This window comes from Podarcis filfolensis, assembly GCF_964270895.1.
Source record: "Podarcis filfolensis genome assembly, chromosome: 5".
NCBI classification, from domain to species: Eukaryota; Metazoa; Chordata; class Lepidosauria; order Squamata; family Lacertidae; genus Podarcis; species Podarcis filfolensis.
In genome coordinates this window covers 47,423,710-47,443,297 of record NC_139608.1, presented here as the reverse complement: position 1 = coordinate 47,443,297, position 19,588 = coordinate 47,423,710, and the positions used below count along the sequence as shown (strand labels likewise).

The 19,588-nt window shown below is 38.9% G+C and overlaps 2 protein-coding genes across 8 annotated transcripts in view; one reads left to right on the top strand and one right to left on the bottom strand.

Moving 5' to 3' along the window:
- LOC310763837 (uncharacterized protein) overlaps positions 1-9,546 on the top strand; it is a 33,785-nt gene extending 24,239 nt beyond the window's left edge. For 5 of the 7 annotated variants that reach the window (XR_014548826.1, XR_014548827.1, XR_014548828.1 and 2 more), the window contains 2 exons: positions 820-930; positions 8,899-9,546. The gene's annotated coding sequence lies outside the window, so the exon portion shown is untranslated. The remainder of the gene's footprint in view (positions 1-819; positions 931-8,898) is intronic. The other 2 variants (XR_014548830.1, XM_083616668.1) reach the window with 1 other exon arrangement.
- SMC3 (structural maintenance of chromosomes 3) overlaps positions 4,888-19,588 on the bottom strand; it is a 28,871-nt gene continuing 14,170 nt past the window's right edge. The window contains exons 14-29 of the mRNA XM_083616551.1: positions 18,606-18,709; positions 17,338-17,437; positions 16,703-16,863; positions 16,293-16,434; positions 15,785-15,935; positions 15,226-15,378; positions 13,944-14,095; positions 12,983-13,141; positions 12,439-12,546; positions 11,971-12,079; positions 11,142-11,389; positions 10,840-11,052; positions 9,822-10,013; positions 9,548-9,725; positions 8,470-8,576; positions 4,888-6,820 (exon numbers count right to left, since the gene is read on the bottom strand). Of these exons, the coding sequence (XP_083472677.1) occupies positions 6,749-6,820; positions 8,470-8,576; positions 9,548-9,725; positions 9,822-10,013; positions 10,840-11,052; positions 11,142-11,389; positions 11,971-12,079; positions 12,439-12,546; positions 12,983-13,141; positions 13,944-14,095; positions 15,226-15,378; positions 15,785-15,935; positions 16,293-16,434; positions 16,703-16,863; positions 17,338-17,437; positions 18,606-18,709 (2,349 nt within the window). The 3' untranslated portion in view covers positions 4,888-6,748. The remainder of the gene's footprint in view (positions 6,821-8,469; positions 8,577-9,547; positions 9,726-9,821; positions 10,014-10,839; positions 11,053-11,141; positions 11,390-11,970; positions 12,080-12,438; positions 12,547-12,982; positions 13,142-13,943; positions 14,096-15,225; positions 15,379-15,784; positions 15,936-16,292; positions 16,435-16,702; positions 16,864-17,337; positions 17,438-18,605; positions 18,710-19,588) is intronic.

The following is a 19,588-nucleotide window of genomic DNA, read 5'->3' as shown; positions in this document are numbered from 1 at the left end:
GGTGGGGTGGATTTTTTTATTTTTATTTTTTTGGCATGCTGCTACATGACATCATCAGTATTCAGCTACCATTTTGGAATAATGTACTAGAAAAACCACTTTTTCTCCTACCATAAAAAATCCAACTTTTGTGAAAGATCCAGAACAGATCCTCAGTATTTTTCATTTGTATGGCATATGTAGAAGCATCACCTGTGTTTCTTTGTGGAGGGGTCGGTGGGCAAGGTTTGGGAGACATCTGTTTCAAGCCATTTCCTACTGATTGGTGTGAGCTGTCAGTTTGCAAGCTCAGTTTAGAGGAGAGATGAGGCAAATAAAGATAATGATACTGAGTAAAGTACAGTGGTACCTCGGGTTAAGAACTTAATTCGTTCTGGAGGTCCGTTCTTAACTTGAAACTGTTCTTAACCTGAGGTACCACTTTAGCTAATGGGGCCTCCCACTGCCGCTACCGCGCAATTTCTGTTCTCATCCTGAAGCAAAGTACTCAACCTGAGGTACTATTTCTGGGTTAACAGAGTCTGTAACCTGAAGTGTCTGTAACCCGAGGTACCACTGTACTGCCCATGACAGCATTCATTAGCTACAGGCAAAATGTTGTCACAGTAACCAGTTGAATAATAGTTTCTTGCTGAATCTCCTATTCTCTGGCAAGGTTAGAATTCTGCAATACTAGACATTTAATACCAATACCCGGCCTGCAAAGCCACAAAAGGGCTATCCCGACGCACATGCTCATAGCTCAGACATTCACAGACTGAAGGAAAATGATAGTATTTAAGAGGTGTGATCACACCCATCAAACTTTTCTCTGTTCAGGCACAACCCTGCATTAGTGTGGAAAGGAAAATCCTCCACTAACTCTAAGAAGAAACAACATGTGACCAAAGGTACACACTGGATCAAACAGCAACTATACAACCAGAAATTGTAAGTGTAGAAGAGTCGAAATTCTGTTTGTTTGTGTGGAATTTTATTATTAGGAAACAATGCAAGTCAGATTAACAATTGAGAAAACTTTTCTGTCCACAGTTCACCCCTTTAATAATCTAATTGGGTGCAGACGTACCAATAGTGAAGCTTTGGTATTGTGACTTTGTGTATGCAATTTTTGCCTGAGAGTAAGGCCCATTTAATGCAGTGAGACTTACTTTTAAGGAGATATACATAGGATTGCTGTCAATGTTCATAATCGTTAATCGGCACAAACTCAGTAAATCATTAATTGGCACAAAAGAAGGTCCATAAATCACAAGGATGTGAAATATATAGAGTTCTTTTTTTCTTTCTCATGGTTTAGAACACACTCCTCTCACATTTCTTTTGCACACAATAATGAAGTTATTAAGTTTTTTTAATTTAAAAAACTGTTAAAGAACAGTTGAGTGTGTTTTATATAGTTACTTATTGGTGATCGGCTTTGAATAGGACATTATTTTTAAAAGCAGGACAAAAATCTGTGAAATACCTTAAAAACATTATTTTAAGGTTTGAACACAAATGAACACTGAGGTTCGCATACTTATGTAACAGTAATACCCGGATTCCTGATGGCGATGCTTCCTGAGCTAAAATGATCACACGTCTATTAAGCAAGGAACGGTTGGGCGTCTCAGTGTCTCAAGTATCGAGACTCACTTTGCAATTTATTCCATCATATTTCCATCAGGCTGGGCCTCCCCACCCCCCTTCCAGCATATACTAATATTGCCATGTACTACTGGAGTAAATTAGTTTAAAAAATTGAGTCAAAGGAAGGAAGGAATGCAGCAATTTTTGGAACAAACAAAGCAGATAATTGCCAGTGCATGAAATGTAATTTGAAACAGCTGCGTCAAGCTTCCAGTAGCACTGAAAATTGATGCTCACCCGCTGTGCTTATAAGCAGGCACGCTAAAAGCAACTGCTTGCTTCAAGAAACATAAACTACTTCACACTTTGTCCATTAACCTTACGAAGAATGGAACCTGAAGGCAGCAACACTTTGAAGTTGCACATTGCTATTTGACTAATATGAAACAGCTGGCAAGTTAAAGAAAAACATGGGCTTGGCCATGCAATGTCAGGTTAGAGACACCACCTGGCGGCTGTAAACACATACAGCAAGCAGAGCTGAAATGAATTCCCATAAATGTTTAAAATGGCAGAGTTTTCCATTTTTCCACATTAATTTTTCTCAGGAGACCATTTCAAGCAAGTTTTAATTTGCATTTTGAATTGGACACTTGAAAGTAAAACAGTTAAAATGCATATTATTGACTCCTGGTGGTTCTGATTTTGTCAAGCTTTGTCAATAAAGAAAATACGCTGTCATCAGCAAATAACATCTACATTTATCTACCAAATACTGTCAGGTATTTTTAAAAATGCCCTCTGACGCGGAAAGCCTTATTCCTGCTGTGTTGAGGCTCCTCTGGCCCTCCAGATGTTGCTGCACTGCAACTCCCATGATTTCTGACTATTGGCCATGCTGGTTAGGGCTGCTGGCAGTGAGAGTCTGACAGAATCTGGAGGGCCATAAGTCCCTCCAGCCCTGCTTCAGGGCAAGGGTAGGCAGGCTTCAGGTTTGCATAATTTAGTGTGGGCATTCTTTTTCAAAACTAGAACCTCACAATCCATTATACACAGAACAGAGGTTCAGAGGCCAATTAACCAAGACAAACGTACTAGAGATCATAGATTCTACTAACAAACCCTACAAATGACTGGTCGAAACCTGGTCAAAAGCAACAAAACAGTAACACTCTGATTCTTCATATTATGCCAAGAGATGTGTGATTTGTATGAGGCCAGCCACTGCCTCTATAGCAGAATTTTTTATATATATAATTACCAGAGCGAGTGGGGCCTGTACGGAGCGGTTAAATCTCAGTTGTGGAATGCTTTCCCCAAAGAAGCTTGTTGCAAGCCTACTTCACTGCCTTTTTGGCCTCGGCAATAAACTTTCATCTTTCCCAAGCTTTTTAGATATATTTTTTTTTAATCCTGCTGCTTTATGCTTTTTGTTGTTTTGTGGCTTTTATCTTACTATTTAAAAATATTAAAATGCAAACCACCCTGGGAATGTAAGTGTAGGGCTGTACAAAAATGCTGCCAAAAATGCTTAATATCGTAGGCAGGGCCACAGAACTGAGAAACAAGGGACCTCTGGACACAAGCTGAGCCCAAGAATGGTACCAGGGCCCACTGTCCATTAAAATAACCCCTACTCCAATTGATCCCCTCCTTGTGCTCCAGCAGCCCACTTCACAAAATAGAGCCTGTTGTGTTGGTGGTTGCTTGAAATTTGGGAGTAGCAGGAGCTGACTGGTGGAGAATTATTTTGCACATCTTCTTCCCTGGTCCAGGGTGGGATCTGCAGCTATTAAATCCCAGGATAGTTGAGGAGTGGATATGGCATCAAAAGGGAAACTAGAAGCTACCCTGAGAACTCCCCAGTGATGCTGAAATGTGCTGTTACCACATACCGGTACTTCTCAGCCAATCAATTAGATGTGCAGTATCAGATGAGGAAGGGATGTAGTTTAGCATGCTTTTTTTCAGAACAAAATAAAACACCAAATTGGTCAGTAATAGAGATGGGGGGGGGCGGGGGCGGATTTGATTCAGTTTGCATTTAAAAGAGAATTCATCAAATTCACACTTTCCAAAACATTACAAGAACCAAAACACAGCCATCCTTCAAATTTGACCTCTGAATTTTGCAATGCAGGTCTCGTCTAGTAATGTTTACAAAAATGCATCTTCTGGGGTAAAGTGTGCATATATATATATATATATATATATATATATATATATATTATATATATATATATATATATATATATATATATATATATATATATATATGTATGTATAAAATGGAAAATTGCTTTGCAAAAATGTGTTAGGGAAAACTGGATACAATCAAATATCATGCTAAAATGATGGGTGTTCATGAGGGTTTTGAATAAGATTCACACAGTAAAGTGGAAATGTGGAGAATGGAACTTAAGCTTTGAAAAATGAGAAAACAGAGAAATAAAAATTGGCAGATTTGCCCATCCCTAATCAACTGTCGAAAAGTTCTGCACATCCATTCTAGGATTCAGCCCTGGCACTGAAATCAGATTCTAGAACTAATTAAGCCTATCATGAGGATAGGGGCCACAGCTCAGTGGTAGAATGCACACTTTACGCCTGCCAGGTTCAATTAATCTCATGTCTGAAATTAGTTTGTCCACCAACATTAAAATTGGATGTGTTCTGCTCCACAGTCAGTACTTCTAGAACTTGATATAGAATCTGTGTCCACCCCAGCTCCCATCAGCTCCAGTCAGCACAGCCAATTGTCAGGAATGGTAGTTGTAGTCCAACAAATCTGGAGGGCTACTAGTTCCCCTGCACCTCTCCTAAGACATGCACTAGAATTCTGTGTGGTCTACAAGGCTTCTGTGACCAGATATGCAGGGAATCCTTGGCAGATGTGGAAATGAATCCCTGATGACCAAGAGTCTGAAAACAAGGGTGATAAACCATGGTGTAACAACTAACACTTGTCAATACTAAAAACCATCCATTGTGTATTAAGCAAATACTAGTGTGGGGGAACCAGCTCGATAACAAATATTCAGAGAATGTGTAAAAACCTGGAGAATTTTCGAGCAAAATCCACAGATTCTGAGTTGAGGTGAAGTTATTATATATTATCTGCTGCTGATAATAGGAATGTCTCCTGTCCTCCATTTCACAAAAGAATGGAGAACAAAGATTTGAAAATACTCTTGGGCTCACCTCACTATATTCCAAGAAGTAAGAAATTCCAGGGTCGCAGTGCTTACCCTGGTTTCATGTTCTTTGGAAAGGAGCTAACTGTAATGCTGTTATCTTACAAAGCCCAAACACAGCTTTCTGACTTTTATTTTTTATTATTAATAATAATAAATTTCTTCACCCGTAAGGGTGAGGGCAGGTTACAACAATTTAAAATACAACATTTAAAACAGTTTAAAACAAAACATGTTGAGCGGGTGGGGTGGGGTGGCTGCTCACCTGCCAAGAATGCCACGTGCTAATGCCTAATCTGGTACAATAGTGACACTAAGGAAAAATGTTTTTATCGTGCAACAGCTTCAACAATGCAATTTCATATTTTTTTTAAAAAAGCATTTATTGATCAGCTCCTTAAAAACTGTAATTTGTAAAAAAGAAAGTAAACCTATGCACAGATTTTTAAAACACTTTGAAGTATTAAGAGATTGTTTACTCGAGCAACACTAAATGAAGCCTTGGCTTGCCTCCCTGGCTTGGCATTCTAAAAGTTTTATTTTACAATGCCACCAGCTGCTAGTTTGGCTCTGCCAATAGCAAATAATATATTTTGGATCGCCCATCTGAATCTAGTCAGACATAAACATGGAACTAATCCTACATTGCTTGGCTACTATCCTAAATTACTAGGGGAGGGGGTCAGTATTAAACCAAACTAATATCTTTTTCCTGCTAATGCAGCACAGCTGATGCATCTGAATGGGTTTTTGTTTTTGTTTGCTTGCTTGCTTTGTACAATTGAAGATGATCAAGGAAGGTACTTTGAGGTAAATTCTCACATAAGTCTTGCTCTCCAGAGTGCTCCACTTCTGCAATGATATCATGTGTGAAGGATGTAAACCTCTCTCTCTTTGACATGGCTATACTGAAACCTGAAAGGAGGTAACATACTTGTGGAGTCACTCATAGATTGGGATAACTCATGATTTTAATCTTAGATATAATTTGTGGGAGAATCTATATGAATGACCCAGTTGCTGCTGAACTACAGCTTTCATAATCCCTGGCCATTGGCCAACTTCGCTAGCAGTGATGGGAGTTGTAGTTCAGTAATAACTGGAAGGCCAAAGTTTCCCCACACCTGTTGTAAAACATCTGTAGAATAAGTATGTTGCACTAATACATCAAATTATGTAGAATCAAAATTTCCCACCCCATGCTATCTAGCAATGAAAATGGTAGAAATATGAGATATTTCATTTAACCAGAACAGATGCTGTGCATATAACTAACTTGAAGTGGAGCATGATAGGTGTACAGAGTTGCATAAGTTCCTAAACTATAAAACAGGTTTTCTATTCCATCATCTTTATCTGATTGTGAGGCACTGAAGCCCATAAATCACAAGCAGAAGCTTACATAAAGATTCACAACCAATCTCTGTAACCTATCATGACATCTAAAAAAGCCAGTGACCTACAAGCCAGGAGTAAATTCATCTATAAGCTCTATTGCCAAATATTGATCTCCATACACATAAACAAACTGCATTCTACATGAAGTGATAGAAGACAGTATAGCAGTTCCCAATATCAAGAACATGTATCTAAATTACAGCATTAAAAACAATTATTTTATTGAAGCTATTTTAAAAAACCATGTGAGGCAGTATAAACATTAAAATTGTAACTGGGAAGGAAGAACTGGCATTTAAAACTCCAAAAAGTTAAAACAGCAAAAAAGACACATTAAAAGTACATTTTTCAAGCTACAGGTATAGTATGAAGGTAAAATTAACAGGTATTTTATAAAAGAATTTAACAGCACATATGTAAAATGGAATCCAATGTATACAGAAGTCATAATATTCAGATGCTCCATTAACTTATGTTAAAATAGCTTTTGAACAGTCACAATGTATTTCAGATTTTACACAGCTGCCCAGTGTAGAAACAAATATTTTACAGACTTTCCCAACAGGCTGACAGCTCTCTGCCACTTATCCATGAGTAGTATCATCTTCCACAAAGTCTTTGGCCATCTCTGCTGTGATCACATCAATATGACTGACCTAAATCAGAAAAAGAAACACAGTATTGAAATCAATGAAGATGCTAGCCAACATAACAGCTCCATGCTGTTTATGAAGCACTGTCCCTCAACAGTACTGTAAATTTGTAACTGTGTAATTAATGTATGAGCCAGGCAAAATCATTCTACCAAATGTTCCACACACAACTCTATATTTTGAAAATCTCAGCATGCAATACTGCATCCTAAATCCAGCTTCCATTTCTAACCTTTATGCTTGGAAATATGTACAGGCATCCTCCCACTTAGACACAATCAACTTGCACGTTACCACAAATATGCACGGTGTCAGGAAATAAATAAAGAGATTAAAACCAGGAAATGGCAGGAGAGAGCTGGAGAGTCCTTGTGGCCAGTGAGGAGACCTTCCCCAGAGCCCCAGGAGGACTTCAGTGAGGGTGGAGGAAGCCCCAAGGAGATGAGAGATACAGCAGGGCTTTGTGTAGGCTGTTCATTCTCCCCACCTAGCAACTGACGTGCACAGTAGCACAGCAGCCACTTCTCTGTGCAACCTCCAGTCTCCAGCTGGCCCCAGAACTTTAACTCTAGGTGTGGAGAGAGAGTGGGAAAGAGATTGCTGGACAGCAGGGGGAAACGGGCATTTGGAGGCTTTTTAGCTCCACTTACAAAATATTTGCTTATGCATGCAGGGCCCCAGAATGTAACCCCAGCATAAGTGGGGAGACGCCTGTATTTGAAAGTGAATGGACACTGCCTTGTGATGTTTCAGAAACTGGAGTGGTGAGTGTCAGAACAAGATTTCCATTACTCAGAGCTTTAGAGTCCTGCATACCTGATCCCACCATCTATGAACAGCAAAGGCAGAACAAAATAATCAGCCAGAGCAATTCAAACCCTGGCTGGGCAGCAGGGCAACACAATGAAGTGGCAAAGCAACCACTGTATCCACAAGCTTGTCCCTCCCAGGGGTGGGTACAGGCCATCAAGTGAGGCCAGCGGGGCAGCGCTCAAACACCCTGTTTTGAACCTTCATGCCAGTGGTGGTTCTGCCAGCCTGCACTTTCAGTGGAAGAAAAATGGAGCAAGTTAATAGAGCTACACTTCACAGTCAGTGGGGCTGTTCTGGGCTGGTGGAGAGTGACCATCCCATCCACACACACCACCCCCACGGCTTTGGTCAGCACTCTAAATGACAAGAGTTGCGTATTTTATACAAACAGCACAATTCAAACTCTTGGCACAGGATCTCTAATAGAATGGAGTGCATACTCTCCTACTTTTAGACTGTCATCTACAGAAAGCAGCCTAGAAGGAGGACAGCACGTACTTTGTACTAAAAATAATAAAGGTAAAAAATAAAAACCCTCCAGTCATATGCTCCGAAATGTCTGTGTATCTAGACATCTGTGCAGTACTACCCTTGCCTTCAGCCAGTCAAATGAAGCTGAAATCTATGCAAACACTAGCAATCAAGTCACTAGAAATGTGTCAGAGGCCATCGCAGCCTTTAACATAAGCCTGTTGAATTCATGTGCCTTTATTGTTAATGAAGTGATTTATAAGCAAGTTCCAGATTTATTATTTATGGTAACAGTGTCCCATCATGCTTTGGAGGGATTTCAGCCATTGCCTACAATAATTTATTTAACATGTTTTATAACTGCATACCTTATTTCTGAATTTTACACCATAAAATTTATCAGCAGACTCCAGCAGTTCCGGCCTGAAAGTTGTGGTAATAAACTGAGCATGTTCTGCCAGTTCCATGATCATATCTGGGGAAGTAAAACAAATTTCTCAATGAACATTGAAATAATTTTCCAGGCATTTCTTTAGTGGGTAAGTAATAAAATGCAGCAAGTTCTGGTACATAACAAAGTGTGATATTAAAATGCAAGCAAATTTCATCAATGGGCTCAAGTGGGCATCACATGACTATTCTGCAAACTGTCATAGGAGCTCGATTTGGTCAGCATTTGATTAATCATGTATGGAATAAATGTGGAAGGACTTGGAAGAAAGATATAATTGGGAATATACCAGTCAAGAAATCAAATCCATCTTCCTGGCTGCTGCACTGCTCTTTTGTCATTCCAGAAAATATGCCAGAGCAGTATTGGGGCTGCCACTATGAAAACTTTTCCAAGGCTGATGGAAGCAGTAGCAATAAGGCTTGGTTGAAGAAGAATGCTTTCGCCTGGTATCTAAAAATATATATAATGAAGGCACCAGACTAATTTCCCTGGGGAGAGTATTCCACAAACAGGGAGCCACTGCAGAAAAGGCCCATTCTCATGTTGTCCTCCTCTGGACGTCATGTAGAGGAGGCACACGAAGAAGGGCCACAGGTTGGTTTATAAGGTTTACACATCTTAATAAAGCCAGATTACCTTCTAGAAGTCATACTCTGCCTTACTATTACAATGTCATTCCCATCAGTGAGACCCAGACATATCTGGGGAATCAACAGAGCTAGGGAACTGGTCAACTTGAAGTGGCAAATATCTCCCTGTGTTCCTTCCTTCAGCTACAGTGAAACAGCCAACCATGTTCTCAAAAAGCATAACAGCAGTTCACTTCTGTACCCCAGAGAAGGACAGCCACAAGACACACATAGGCCACATTAAGCAGCTATAGTGAAATTATAATCCCAATTATTTTTATTATGAGCTTTCTTTGTAACTGCAATTAGATAGAGAATTAATATGTAGCATTGTGTTGAACAATAAAATACCCAAGACTCTACCTGAAACTGCCTTTCTATGCTGGGCATCTAGGGCTTGATCAATTTCATCAAAGAGGTAAAACGGCGCAGGGTCACATTTCTGGATAGCAAAAATTAAGGCTAGAGCCACAAGTGACTTCTGTCCACCAGAAAGCTGCTGCATCTCTCTCATTTCACCTTGTTTGCCAGTAAATGACACCTGCAGGAACAATGAAAGGTTAGTTACTGCTAATTCTTAAGCATTACCATAATATAATTTGTGGTCATGAGAGTGCAAGGTAAAATATTCCATTACCCTAATCCCAACTCCAGTGAACTGGTCTACAGAAGGAACACTACTTTGAGATCCTGATCCCTTTTCACTCTCAGCACCACCTTCACCTTCATCTTGAGACTGACTGCCTTCCACATCACCTTTCTTCATCACGAGTGTAGCTTTCCCCCCAGGCACCAGCTTCTGAAAGACTTCACTGAAGTTCTTTGAGACCTTGAGAAAGTGTAATTCAATCCATATTAATCTTTGCACAAAGAACCTGAAGGCTTTTTCTGACAAATATTTGTAAAAGTAATTTAAAAGGATTTCAAAAGCTACTTTGGTAAAGTATTGCCATAAGAGTTCATCCTAGAAAATCACATCCCATCCCATCACCTGATTAAAGAAGTACTCTAATAATTGCTGATTCAGTGTTTCCAAAGTGCACTAAACACAAAGTAGCAAACTGGTGTTTGCCACTGGCGCTTGTGGCAAAACAAAAAACTTGAATGACAAAAGACTGGGGACTGTATGGGCTGGCTCCCTATACTCTGTGTGTATAAGGGACCCTATGCTTGCAACAACATATGTACACAAAGCTCCTCCACATGTGCACAGGGGAGGGGGTGGGGATAGAGAATCTGGATTGGCTCAGGATCTCTTCTCTTGTGTAGAGCATTGATATGCAAGCAGAGTCTCTTCACACATGCACCAAATGCCAATACTGCAGTTGGTGGGGTCAAGGGCAGGTTTATCCTGTATCAAACTCATAGCAATTGTGGTAAATGTAGTACAGTATAAAAAATTTCTAGCACCTACAACTATTTACAATCTGGTTAGAATCTAGTCTGAGACATGTGCCTCTGTTAGGACCTTTTCATACAGTAAGTTCTTGCTAAGATTTCAGTAACCTCAGTTTGCTTGTAAAAATAAAACCAGGTGACAACTTATGAACTTTACAAATATGAACACATGCAAAATACATAATACAATTGTTTCCAACATGCAATTCAAAACATATCAAACAGCCCTGTCACTCACAATGGGTGCCAAATAATACCTGTTTGAATGTCAGCTGGATAGCTTCATATTTTCTGAGTTCAAGGACATTCATCAACTCCATGATGGACTTGTAGCCCCTGTCCAACTCTTCTTGACGTTTTATCAACTTCTCCTTCTGCTCTGAGAAGTTCACAAACTGATCTAGAGCTTTTTTATTGACATGACTGTATTTTTTCAGTTCTGTGTTGCATTGTTCCAGTTTGCGAAATAGCTGTATAAAAGAATTGAGAAAATCCATCAGAGCATGGTATGAACCACCACTCACTGTCTCTGGAGATGAGCACTCAGCACTTTTGTTACCTGCTTCAGGCTCAAAGTCTGGTATTTTTCGAATGCTTCCTGGGGAAGTGATCCCAATTCCCTGATTTTCTTCATACACTCCTCCTTCTTCTTCAGAAGCATGCCTTGCCGGTTAGTCATTTTTTCAAGCTCTTTTGTGTCATGATTAATAGCATCCATGTGCTCTTTCTCCATGTTCTTCCAGCGCTCCATGCTTTTTTGGAGTTCTTTGATTCCTGCTTCTGTTTTATCAATTGAATTGTCCAGATCTAGTATAACAAATCAAAGAATAGTATAAAAACATATAGTTGAAATTGAGCCTTACAACTTGATATACAAAGAAAATGCAGAACATTGATAAATCTTTATTAATAATATCTATGATTTTAAAATATAACCAGGGTAGGGTGGGAATGTACTCTGGAATGTTGTTAATAAACTCCCAAAGGTGATGAAGAACAAGACAACAAAATCCAGATGTGCCAGTATAAAGAAATGAAGGTATGTTAAGATTATGTCAAGCACAGCATCCACTACAACTTCTAGCAGCAGCTTCAGAAAGAAGCCATGGAATCCATTGCATTAAGGGAGTCCAGTAAGCTTGTATAGTTTGTATCCTTCTGGAGGGCTTAATGGGAAGCACAGCTAATGTGTCCAGGCTTGTGCTACCAGTTCTAGTTATTCTTTATCCTTCTTTGTGCTATTTGTACTGCGTACTCTTTGAACATGATTTCATTTCAGTGTTTTAAACTTTGTTAAGTTAATTGTTCTTGGAATACTTTAAGTTAACTGTATTTTAGAATATTTTAATAAAATATACTAGATATGACGCCTTCTCTTGATTACCAACCTTCTGAGCGTGCCAGCGTATCTTTCACTCGTTTGTTGATAGCCTCAAGCTCTGATGTTGTTGCTGTAAGCACAGTGCCACCTTCTGTCTCTCTCAGCTCATTCAGTTCCTAAAAATGCAAAATGTTAACAGCATGCAAGTGCAGCCGATGCAAATAAGGAAACTATACTACATAGAAGAGGTTACTTTTCATGGTTTACAATATATTATTGAATAGCTCATTTTTATAATTGATTAGAAATATATAGATTGCAGCTTCACCCCAAAAATTGCATAAAGAGAATTTATATTTGTGTCATCATAGGATTCTCCAAAATTTGTTGAATGTTGGCAGTTCAATAAATAAATATTACGTGAACATCCACTAACTTAGAGACACACCAGTAAATACCGAGTCACTGTGATGATTTTAAAATAGTTTTTTAAAAAAATGTTAAGAATGGAGTGGATCAAAATAAAATATCTTACTTGTTCAACTTGGTCTAAGCGCTTTCTCAAATTCTCATTGAGATAAGTCTCGACTCGTGTGATGATCCCCTCAAGCTTGATCCTTTCATTCAAAAGCTGTCTGTTTTCCTATAAACCAAGAAATACATACGGATATACAAAAACAACTAAATATTGTTGGCTGATTGTTTTAAAAAATAATTTTATTTCACAATATTTATACATCGCTTTATGTTACTAAAACCTCAAAGTGGTTTACCAAACTAAAATTATCAGATTAAACAGTTTTACTAGTATTTCATTAAATGCTTTATGCTCTCCACTATTTACATACATGTTTTATAAGTACATTCTAGCAAGCCCACTGAAATCTATGGGCATGCATTGATTTCAGTGGATCAGCTCTATGAATGATGAACGTTGGTATCACACTATTTTTGCTACCAAATGAAAAGGTAGCAAAGGTAGAAAGTGGGGAAGGGAATAGTTCTGAACAGGCTTTTGTAAATAATTTCCCAACGTTCTTAATCACAGCAATTTTATTTTTCATTTTAAGTGTCCTTACTTGCTGTAGCTGTCGGATCTCATCATTAAGTGCATCAACTCGTTTCTGGTCCTCTAAACTGAGCTGCGACAACAGGTCTGTCCCCAGTTCTGCTTTTAAAGACTCCCGGGTTGATTCCATAGCATGTAAACTTGCCTCCAAACTTTGTAAGCTGCGTTGCTGAAGAAAAAATTAAATGTGAGTATCACGAAAGCAGCCTTCCAATTTATCTAATTATGTGACCTAGCAGCAAATGCCATATAAAAAGGCTTAAACGCAATAAGCAACAACAGTGATCTCACTCATATATGTACCTACTCAGAAGTAAAATCCTACTCCGCAGCCTTACGGACTATCAGGGACTATGAAACTGGACTGAGAAATAATCATAAGCATTACTATTACTATCACTTGCTTCATTCCTTTTTTAAAACCAGTTAATCTACTGGATAGCACACTGAACAATCCAGATAATGAAAGTATAATCTGCTGTGCAGGAAGAGCAATCAAAGCCCTTGAACTGTCATGCTGGAGGGTGTTTGGATGGAGCGGAGGTGGCCCTTTACTAGACTGCTGCTGGGGAAGCTCCACCATCAGGGGAATGCTCACTTGTAAGCACAGGATCTGCTGGATCCTGAGCAGGCCCTACCACTGTCATAAGATGGCAATTAGCATAATTCAGCAAAGGAACTGAACTAGCAAAGGGGCGTTTTTTTCCTGCTGCTGACATGACTGGCACAAGTGACTGGGCTGTGGATGCACCAGTGGTTGCTCTATTCCATTAAACCAGCCAGTCACTTGCGAGTCAAGTGTTAGGATTATAGTTATATCTGTTGATAGCTCAATCAGTAGAGAAATAGATTCTTAATCTCAGGGCTGTGAGTTCGAGCCCCACGTTGAGCAAAATATTCCTGTATTGCAGAGAGTTGGGCTAGATGACCCTCGTGATCCCTTCCAACTCTACAAATCTATGATCCCATACCTTGGGCATAAATGTTTTTTCTGACTGCTGTCTCTTCTCTTTCAACATTTTCATCTCCGATAAGATGCTGTCTCTGGAAGCTTTGAATTTTCTTTGTTGGGTTTCAATCTGCTGCATCTGATTCATTAGCTGATCAATTTCATTATTAATCCATGCAGTGTGCTAAGGAAAAATTCTGATCAACATGTACATTATGAATGATATAAAATCAGTATGTTGTTGGTCTTAAAAAATGAATCCTTTTACAGCAATGAAGGCTGTTTACAAATCATAGCATATTAACATGACAGAAATACTACATGCCACAACCTTCTATAAACAAATGCAAGTTACAGTATGGCTGAAAATTGTACTTACAAGCTAATCACCTACCAGACTTGACCACAAACCCAGCAAAAACAATCTCATGTGCACTTTTTGAGCAAAGCTGCTGGCATATTTGTTCAGTTTCTACAACGCTACTGGTGAAGAGCTACTCTCTGCAAATATACGGTTAAGACCCCTTTTTCTGTTCTTCTAGGCTGAGCAAATCTTGACTGATTCTCGGCAACAGAATATACCTACACTACTTTTTCTTAACAACAACCAGCCCTTCTGAGTTTCCTGAACAGTGACCAAAGCATAAGAACGTAAGAAGAGCCTGCTGGATCAGGCCAGTGGCCCATCTAGTCCAGCAACCTGTTCTTACAGTGGCTGAACGGCTGCCTGTCAGAAACCAGCAAGCAGGATTTGACCACAAGAGCACTCTCCCCTCTGTGGTTTCCAGCAACTGGTATTCAGAAGCATTGGAGGAAGAGCATAACCATCATGGCCAGGAACCACTGACAGCCCTTTCCTTCATGAATTTGGCCACTACTCTTAAAACCACCCAAGTTCATGGCCATCACTGCCTCCTGTGGGAGTGAGTTCCACAGTTTAACCATGTGTTGCATGAAGAAGTAGTTTCTTTTATACATCTTGAATCTTCCTACACTGATTCATTGGTTGCTCATGAGTTCTAGTGTCATGAGACAGGGGGGGACCCCACTTTTCTCTATCTACTTTCTCCATGCCAGGGTTAATTTTATAAACTTCTATTATGTCATCTCTTACTCGCCGTCATGCAGAAGACAAATGCATGTACACTGAGAGACATACAAAACTACCAACAGCATTCACACACTATTTGTACCTCAGTCATCCATTCTCTTACACACAATGCAGTTATTTTACTGAGAAACAGGCAAATAAGCAATCCCACCAACAACATCCTCCACATATGAACAAGCACTATGAAGGATATTTTCAATGTTTCTTCGCAGGTTTTCATTGAGCTTTGCTTCAAGTTCTCCTAGTTCTTCTTCCACCTTTCTTACATCTTTCTGCAGTTCAAGTCGAGACTTTCTTGTGTCATAATAACCCCCAGTCAAAGCCCCTCGGTGGCTGACTTGATCACCTGGGAGTGGGGAATATATTTGTGAAGAATAGATGCTAATCTGATGTAGGGCAGGTGAGTGTGACTTGGTTGAAATGGCCCTGCCAGCCAAGTTGAAAGGCCTAGAAGAACTAGTTAGGCCTATGGGCTGGAGATTCCCCTTCTGCTACTTTAAAATTATTATTAACACTTAATGAAAAACATTTACAGCTCTACCTAAGTTATTCTAAGAATCGAGCAATTACATTTGTATGAACTGGCCTTTTCAATACATAGCCAGAACAGGGTTTGGGAGAGAACTAGTATGCAACAAATTCAGCTTATCAGAACACACTGAATTATATATGCTTTGTTGAATTGCTGACAAAGAGCCAAGTAAACGGTGAAATCCCTTTCCTTTGCAAATAAAACTGAACCAAAGTCATACCTTCCAGAGTAATACAATCCATAGTAAAAGCTCTGGCCAGCTGGGTAGACACTTCCATACTACGACAAATAAGAGTCTTTCCAAAAACATGCTTGAAGGCTTTATCAAATCTTGGATTGTATCTTAGTTTACTGATCATAGGAATAGCATCCTGAAAGCAAGAATATTAAACAGTTAAAAAGAAGTACAAGAGTACTGCATTTATTTTCAGGTACAAAATGTATACTATAAAAAAGCCAACCTGGTATCAAAAATACAAATAATTGAAATGTAGACTATAATAATCTAGAATGTAAGTAAATCACACAACAATTCCCTTAAATTAAAGGAAAATAACCTGGCTAAAAGACAGATTTAGAACGGCAACATGCAGGGACATATGAAATACAGGTTGCATCCACCTTTGCAATCATTTTATTTGTGGCCAGAATAGCACTGAAACGATTACAAGTATGTAGGCCTAGCAGGACAATTTGCTATTTAAAGAAAACGATGACGGCAGACTCACATTGGTTTCAGGGTATGCAGTATCTCTAACATCCAGCTTGTTCAGAGGCAGAAAAGTTACTTCTCCAGGTAGATTCATTTTATTGAACTCCATTAATATCTTGGTACTAACTTCATCAGAATCTACAATATGATAAAAAAGCCTAACATGAAAAGAGAGAGAACAAAGTTGAATGAATGAATGAATGAATGAATGTTTTATCTTAAATTAAAACCGCATTGTCTCCCCTCCTACATGCCATCAAGCACTACCAAGAAAAAAATCCTATGGAACCAAAAAGTTTTATGCACTAATATTTATTAGAAAAACGCCCAATTCACCATTTTATGTGCTAGCAGACAATGGTTTATAGTTAATATGTTCACATTGAACATTTCTACAGGAAAAAAGCCTAGTAATCAGAACTATACCTGTTTCCTGCAGTAACTTCAACACAGGTGTAGAAAGCAGGCTCACACTCAAAGTTATTCATTACTATTCCATGATAGCCATTCTGAACATGTTGGTTAATGCCTTTGCGACGGAAATGCTCCAAGACTTTGTTTATGCTGTCAATGCCATTTAGAATAGCCTGTCATAATAAAGCAGAATTACTTGAGCTTCCTATACTTTGTGGAAATAGGGTAAACCCCATCTCTATTTCTCTCTCTCTCTTTAAGGATTTCCTCCACTTTTAGTTATCTTCAGTTTTATACCAACAGGGCAAAGTTATGCAATGATCATTATAATGCACACAACACTGAATCCATTATTTGTTCAGACAAGTTAATATACACAGCTACTGAAGCTTAGGTATAGGGCAACTGTATGCACTTAAGCAAGTGATTGGTGACCACAGAAGCTAATTAAAAAAAACAGTTTGGTATGTATTTGTGACTTGGTAAGTCATAAATACTTGTTTTAATACAAATGAATTTGTCTTTAGACAGTTTTGATTTTTACTTTTGGCCTGACCGTTCCCCACAAAATTCTTCAGAAGGAAAAGGAACTATATTAGTTACTGAAAATCTCTATCATAATTATGACAGCATGCTATGACTCTCACCTTTCCTGTTGCTGCTCTAAGAAGCTGCTGTTTCTTTTCCAAGTCCTCCCGTTTTGCAGCAAGAGCTTGCTGTTCTGCATTCTCTTCTCTCCACAAGTAACTGAAAAAATAGTACACTTCCATATTACAAAATGTATCTTCAAGGAAAAACAGAATAAAATACCAGATCAGGGTAGTGGTATTACAAGGTCTTTAATAACCTTGTCCTAATCTAAAGCTTTCCGCATTTTTTAACGCTATTAACTCTTTTGTTAAATCTCTTCTACAGTGTATAGCTCCTCAAACTGATTTATTATCCCTAACAAGAAGAGACAATATGTCACATATCTCTTAAAGTATCACTCCTTTTTTCTAACACAGCAAAAATCCTTGCCACCAAGATTGGAGAACAAAAAATTAGATACACCTTACTTCATGCAAGCCCCCTGCCTCCAGGTTTCACATTTTGGGAAATTTAGAATATTTTTGAAATAGCTGGAGTACTAAAAGAAGTGCAAGGGAAAGTTGGAGAACAGCCATCATATGTAGGAACCTGGAATTAAACAGAATTAAAAACCAGGCCCTAATTGCTAGAATCCACGAATGAGGTTCCCTCTGATGGTAAAACAGTGCTTACACATTCTCAAACATTTCTCCAGAACTATCATGGCTATAATCTCTGGAAATTATGAAAGCTCAGATTCCCAGGAAGCTATATTCCACTCCATAATTGTTTTCTATCTCAACACAGATTTTATGAGTCAACTCCATGGCCTGGAGTATAACAGTGCCTATACTAATAAGATGACAGAAGTTCAAGCACTGCTATAATCTTTGCTTCCAGGTACAGTGCACTCTTCTGGTACATGGATGAATCCAACTGGTCCCCTTCCACTGACAGAAGGGATTTTGATTCATAAGTTGTGTGCACTAACACTAGAGGATGAGTGATTTTTTTCAGTCTCTCTTCCCTTCTGCAACTCCCAGTAACCTGCTAAAAGCAGCTCCATAAAGTTGAAATACCCTTCAGAACAATGTCGAAAGTGGCACGGGGACTGCAGGAGTCATCAGTAATAACAGTGTTTTCTCCTTTTTTATTACCAAACATCTCTATTGGAACAAAAGCCCTATCCTGAGTGTGAGGGCCCCCAATGGATGGTACCCTATACCAATAAAAGTTAAACAATGAAACCATATTTATTAATGTCTGAGTAATCAATATTTATATACATCACTGTACATATTCGCACAACATAGGTTAGGTCAACCCTTAAAAAAAAAATACTAACTTTCTCTCACTCTGTAGTTCATCTTTTTTGTTTTTCACTTCATAGTATTTTCTGTCCAGTTCTTCAACACGAGCTTTCACTTCATTAAGATCCTGATCCAGTTTCTAATGCATAAAAGAAGGTATTTTAAAATTCAGCATCTCATGATTTTAATTGACTCCAATACATTTTGTTCCCTTAAGCGGCAGAATTATGTTCAGAATAAAATAAAAGATCCTATTTACAGCTTGTAGAGAACATTGATAAGAAACTAAAGCTACAACTGAGCAAGTTAGATTTTTGGCTACTTTCAGCATAGGGTACATTTGACTACAAAGATAGAACAGTCATATTTGCCAATTGCTTGGAAGGTTTTCATTCACGGCTCAAGCCCATGTGAACAGCAAGGTGATATGGAGTATGCTCTTTATATTGTACTGGCCCCACATACTCCAGATCCATTTTACATCTGCACATTTAATGAGCCCAGGTCCAACCTGTACAATCTTTGCTCTGTAACCCGCCTCCCCCCCCCCCCCATTCAACATGTCCTATGCATGGAAAAATGAGAGACCAGGTTAAGGGGTTAGTAGTTTACATGAGGCAGGATTGGGCAGTAGAGTTCCAAACTCACACTGCATGTCTTCTAAAAATATTCAGGAAACAGGATGACAAAATATAGGGTTGAACTTGTAACTTGCTTAATTATACCATAATTACACCTCCAGTTTTTAAAAACAAAATCATAGAACTTAAGATAATGGGTTACATCTAACAGGGAGTTCACACAAGGTAGCTCACACAAGGAGAACTTGCCATTTCTTCTTCCTCACCACTCCCCCCCCCAAAAAAATGTATTCGAAAGTTACAATACATTTTCTATCAACATATCCCCTCCACAGACACCTCTGTGATGGTGATGGCATTAAACTATGCTGCTCTTCTTCAATAAAAGAGAAAAAGGGAGACCAGATCGTGTCAAAGGTCTCTTTTTTTGAGATGCC